Source organism: Silene latifolia, chromosome X, assembly GCF_048544455.1.
Source record: "Silene latifolia isolate original U9 population chromosome X, ASM4854445v1, whole genome shotgun sequence".
Lineage (NCBI taxonomy): Eukaryota > Viridiplantae > Streptophyta > Magnoliopsida > Caryophyllales > Caryophyllaceae > Silene > Silene latifolia.
Genome location: NC_133537.1, coordinates 225,498,953 through 225,501,990, shown reverse-complemented (window position 1 = coordinate 225,501,990; position 3,038 = coordinate 225,498,953). Strand labels below are relative to the sequence as shown.

The 3,038-nt window shown below is 36.2% G+C and overlaps 1 protein-coding gene across 1 annotated transcript; it reads left to right on the top strand.

Annotated features, from left to right (window-relative positions):
* Nucleotides 1–271: 271 nt before the first annotated feature.
* Nucleotides 272–1,441, top strand: LOC141619459 (uncharacterized). The gene has a single exon (XM_074436479.1). It carries the CDS (start codon nucleotides 272–274, stop codon nucleotides 1,439–1,441), a length of 1,170 nt encoding a protein of 389 aa, XP_074292580.1.
* The last annotated feature ends 1,597 nt before the right edge of the window (nucleotides 1,442–3,038 follow it).

Here is a 3,038-nt window from a genome sequence, read left to right as displayed (position 1 = left end):
CTTTAGCTGTAAACACACAAAAAACAGATTAGAAGTTCAAAGAAATGGGCAAAAAAACCTCATAATGGACGAAAAAGAAGGCATTGTTCATTTCTTGATGGCGAACTCCGAATCGGGCGTCCCTCATATGGGAAAAATATCAGAAGCGGCATTAAAATGGTCCATCTCTCGGAAAACGGTATGGTTATGGTGGAAATGATCAAAGGAGATATCAAGTGATAAAGCGGTCCACTTACCTTCTCGTATGTTGGGCAACACTAATGCACCAACGATGCCAATAAACATTGAGATGATAAAGAGCATTCCTTTCAAGAACCGTTCATCAATGCGCAAAATAGCAAAAAAACTGAAAGTTGGTTATGGTACGGTCCAACGATGGGCCGAGAAAGGTGAATTAAAAAAGCATAGCAATCCAATTCACCCTTCTCTAAACGATTCCAACAAATTAAGAAGGCTTTTGTTTTCACTTGCCTCGATCTATGTTGACGAAAATATCGTCAAGTTCAAAGACATGTCATGCAATGTTCATATTGACGAAAAGTGGTTTTATCTCACAACCACAACGGACAACTACTACATTGCCGCGGGTGAAGAACCACCATATCGTTCATGTCAATCGAAGAGGTACATAACTAAGGTTATGTTTATGTATGCGGTGGCTAGGCCTATATATGGAGAAGATGGTGAATTACTTTTCGATGGGAAAATTGGTGTATTCCCTTTCGTTGAACAAGTACCAGCAGTAAGACGAAGCAAAAACAGGGAGGCAGGAACAATTGAAACAAAGGCTATAGATTCAATTACAAAACAGGTAACCAAACATTGCTTAATCAATGACATTATTCCACCAATTAAGGTAAAATGGCCAGCAAATGCAAGTAAAAACATATGCATTCAACAAGATAATGCAAGACCTCATATTGTTGACCATGATCCAAAATTTAGGGCTGCTGCCAGCTCAGACGGTTTTAACATTCATCTACAATTTCAACCACCTAACAGTCCAGATTTGAACATCAATGATTTAGGGTTTTTTAGGTCTTTACAAACACTTCAAAATGATGAAGTGGCCAGTACAGTTGAAGAATTAGTGGGTAATGTACATGCAGCATTTAGAGATCATGAACCTATGAAGCTCAACTTCAACTTTCTTACTCTACAATCAGTCATGGTGGAAATCATGAAATGTAAGGGACACAACAGTTTTGATATTCCTCATATGAGTAAGGAGTCACTTCTAAGGCAAGGAATACTCCCATTAAACTTAATGGTTGATGCAAACTTAGTGAGGGGCTGTTTAGCATATTTGGATCAAATGGGTGAGGGTAGTAGTCTTAATGAGCTGAGACAAGGTATGTCATTATTACCTGCGGTAGAGGTAGTACCTCCAACTGAAGTCAATGATACAGAAATGGAAGTAGTAGTTGCAAGTGATGAATAATCTTAGAATAGAATGACAAGTTTAAGTAGTGAGATATTTTTGGCTGGATGTTTCAGTAGGAAACATGATCAGAATATTTTTCTGCATGTTTACTACATAAACATCTTATTGAATGATCCTTTTTATTAGTGGTCATTCCTTTTGGTTAATGTAATGCAAAAGGCAGTAATCATGTGTAATGCAATGTAATGCTCCTTGAATGTTTTAGTTGGTGGTTGAAACTGCTCAAACTTATGTACCCAATCAAACACAGTTAAGTCATCATTGATGGCAACAATCCTGAAGCTCTCAGGAACTCATTAGGCTCTCATCATTAAGCTTTTAAACGGTCAATGAATGCCTCCTTAACCAATATAAGATTGGGGTGGCATACAATAAACATTTAAACATGTGGTCAGAGACAAGTAATTCCATGTTTGACTCTCACAGAATGCTTCACTGAGTCAGAAAAGGAACAACAACAATTAACAGCAACAGAAAATGGCAGCAACACTAAAGCTCTCTGGGACTAAAAACCCTCTCATCATTGAGCTTTTAAATGGTTCCACTTCATTCTTCCTTAACCAATCTAAGATTGGGATGGCATGAAGTAGTAGTGATTATATGCAACTACAAATTTAGATTAGGGTGGCATTAAATTGTCAATATTTAGCCTCCTTCACAAAACTACGTCTGTAGTTACAACAAATCTCCAATTCAATATTGGGGTAAGACACAATTAGCAACAAGTACCCTCAAAGAAGACATCACTGGGTGACACTACAAGACACTACAAAAATCAGCAGCAAAAACATGAGCAATTAACAGCAACCAAAAACCATCAGTATAAACAACAACACCAATTGATAGATGTAATAACACTCAATTATATAAACAATCAATTTATAGATGTAAACCATCATATTTGTAGATGTAAACAATCAATTTATACTGAAAACATTCAATTTGTAGCTGTAAACAATAAAAATCCACTCTATGTAAACAAATTTGAAAGCAGAAAGCACGACAAACCCGAAACCAGATCATAAAAAACACCAATTCTAATCGTGTTAAATTCAGCAATCAGGTTGAAAGCACGACAATACTACGGAGTACTATCTAAACAAACCATTAAAAATGCAACTTAAGAGCAACAAACTCAAAATCAGATTAATTAAAAAATTAACAACAAAAACCAATAAAGCCATCAAAAAAATAGCAGTAATAAAACTTAATGATGAGTTTTAGAGGTAAACCTTCCTTTTCAAGATGGAGTTTGCGTTTAGCAAGAAATCTCATCCCAAACATTCGGAATTTCTTTGAACTTGGAGACTCTTTATTTATAGGGAACAATTCATTTACAATGTTATCTTCCTGACGACATGCAACCAATTTGTCATCGCATCCAACCAGACGAACAACGATAAGAACAAACGATTTACTGAGAGGAATAAGTTTGTAGATGAGGAGAGCTTAGTAGATAGGGAAAAGAGATGGAAAGATGTTTAAATAGAGACTGAAGATGATGAATAAGAAGGACGATGAAGATGAATGAAGATGATAAATGATTTATAGAGAGGGATGAGGTTGAAGATGAAGATAGAGAGGGAAGAGAGAG

Bases quoted from the DNA above. Each gene is read 5' to 3' on its own strand.
- LOC141619459 (XM_074436479.1), top strand. From the start codon at position 272: ATGCCAATAAACATTGAGATGATAAAGAGCATTCCTTTCAAGAACCGT.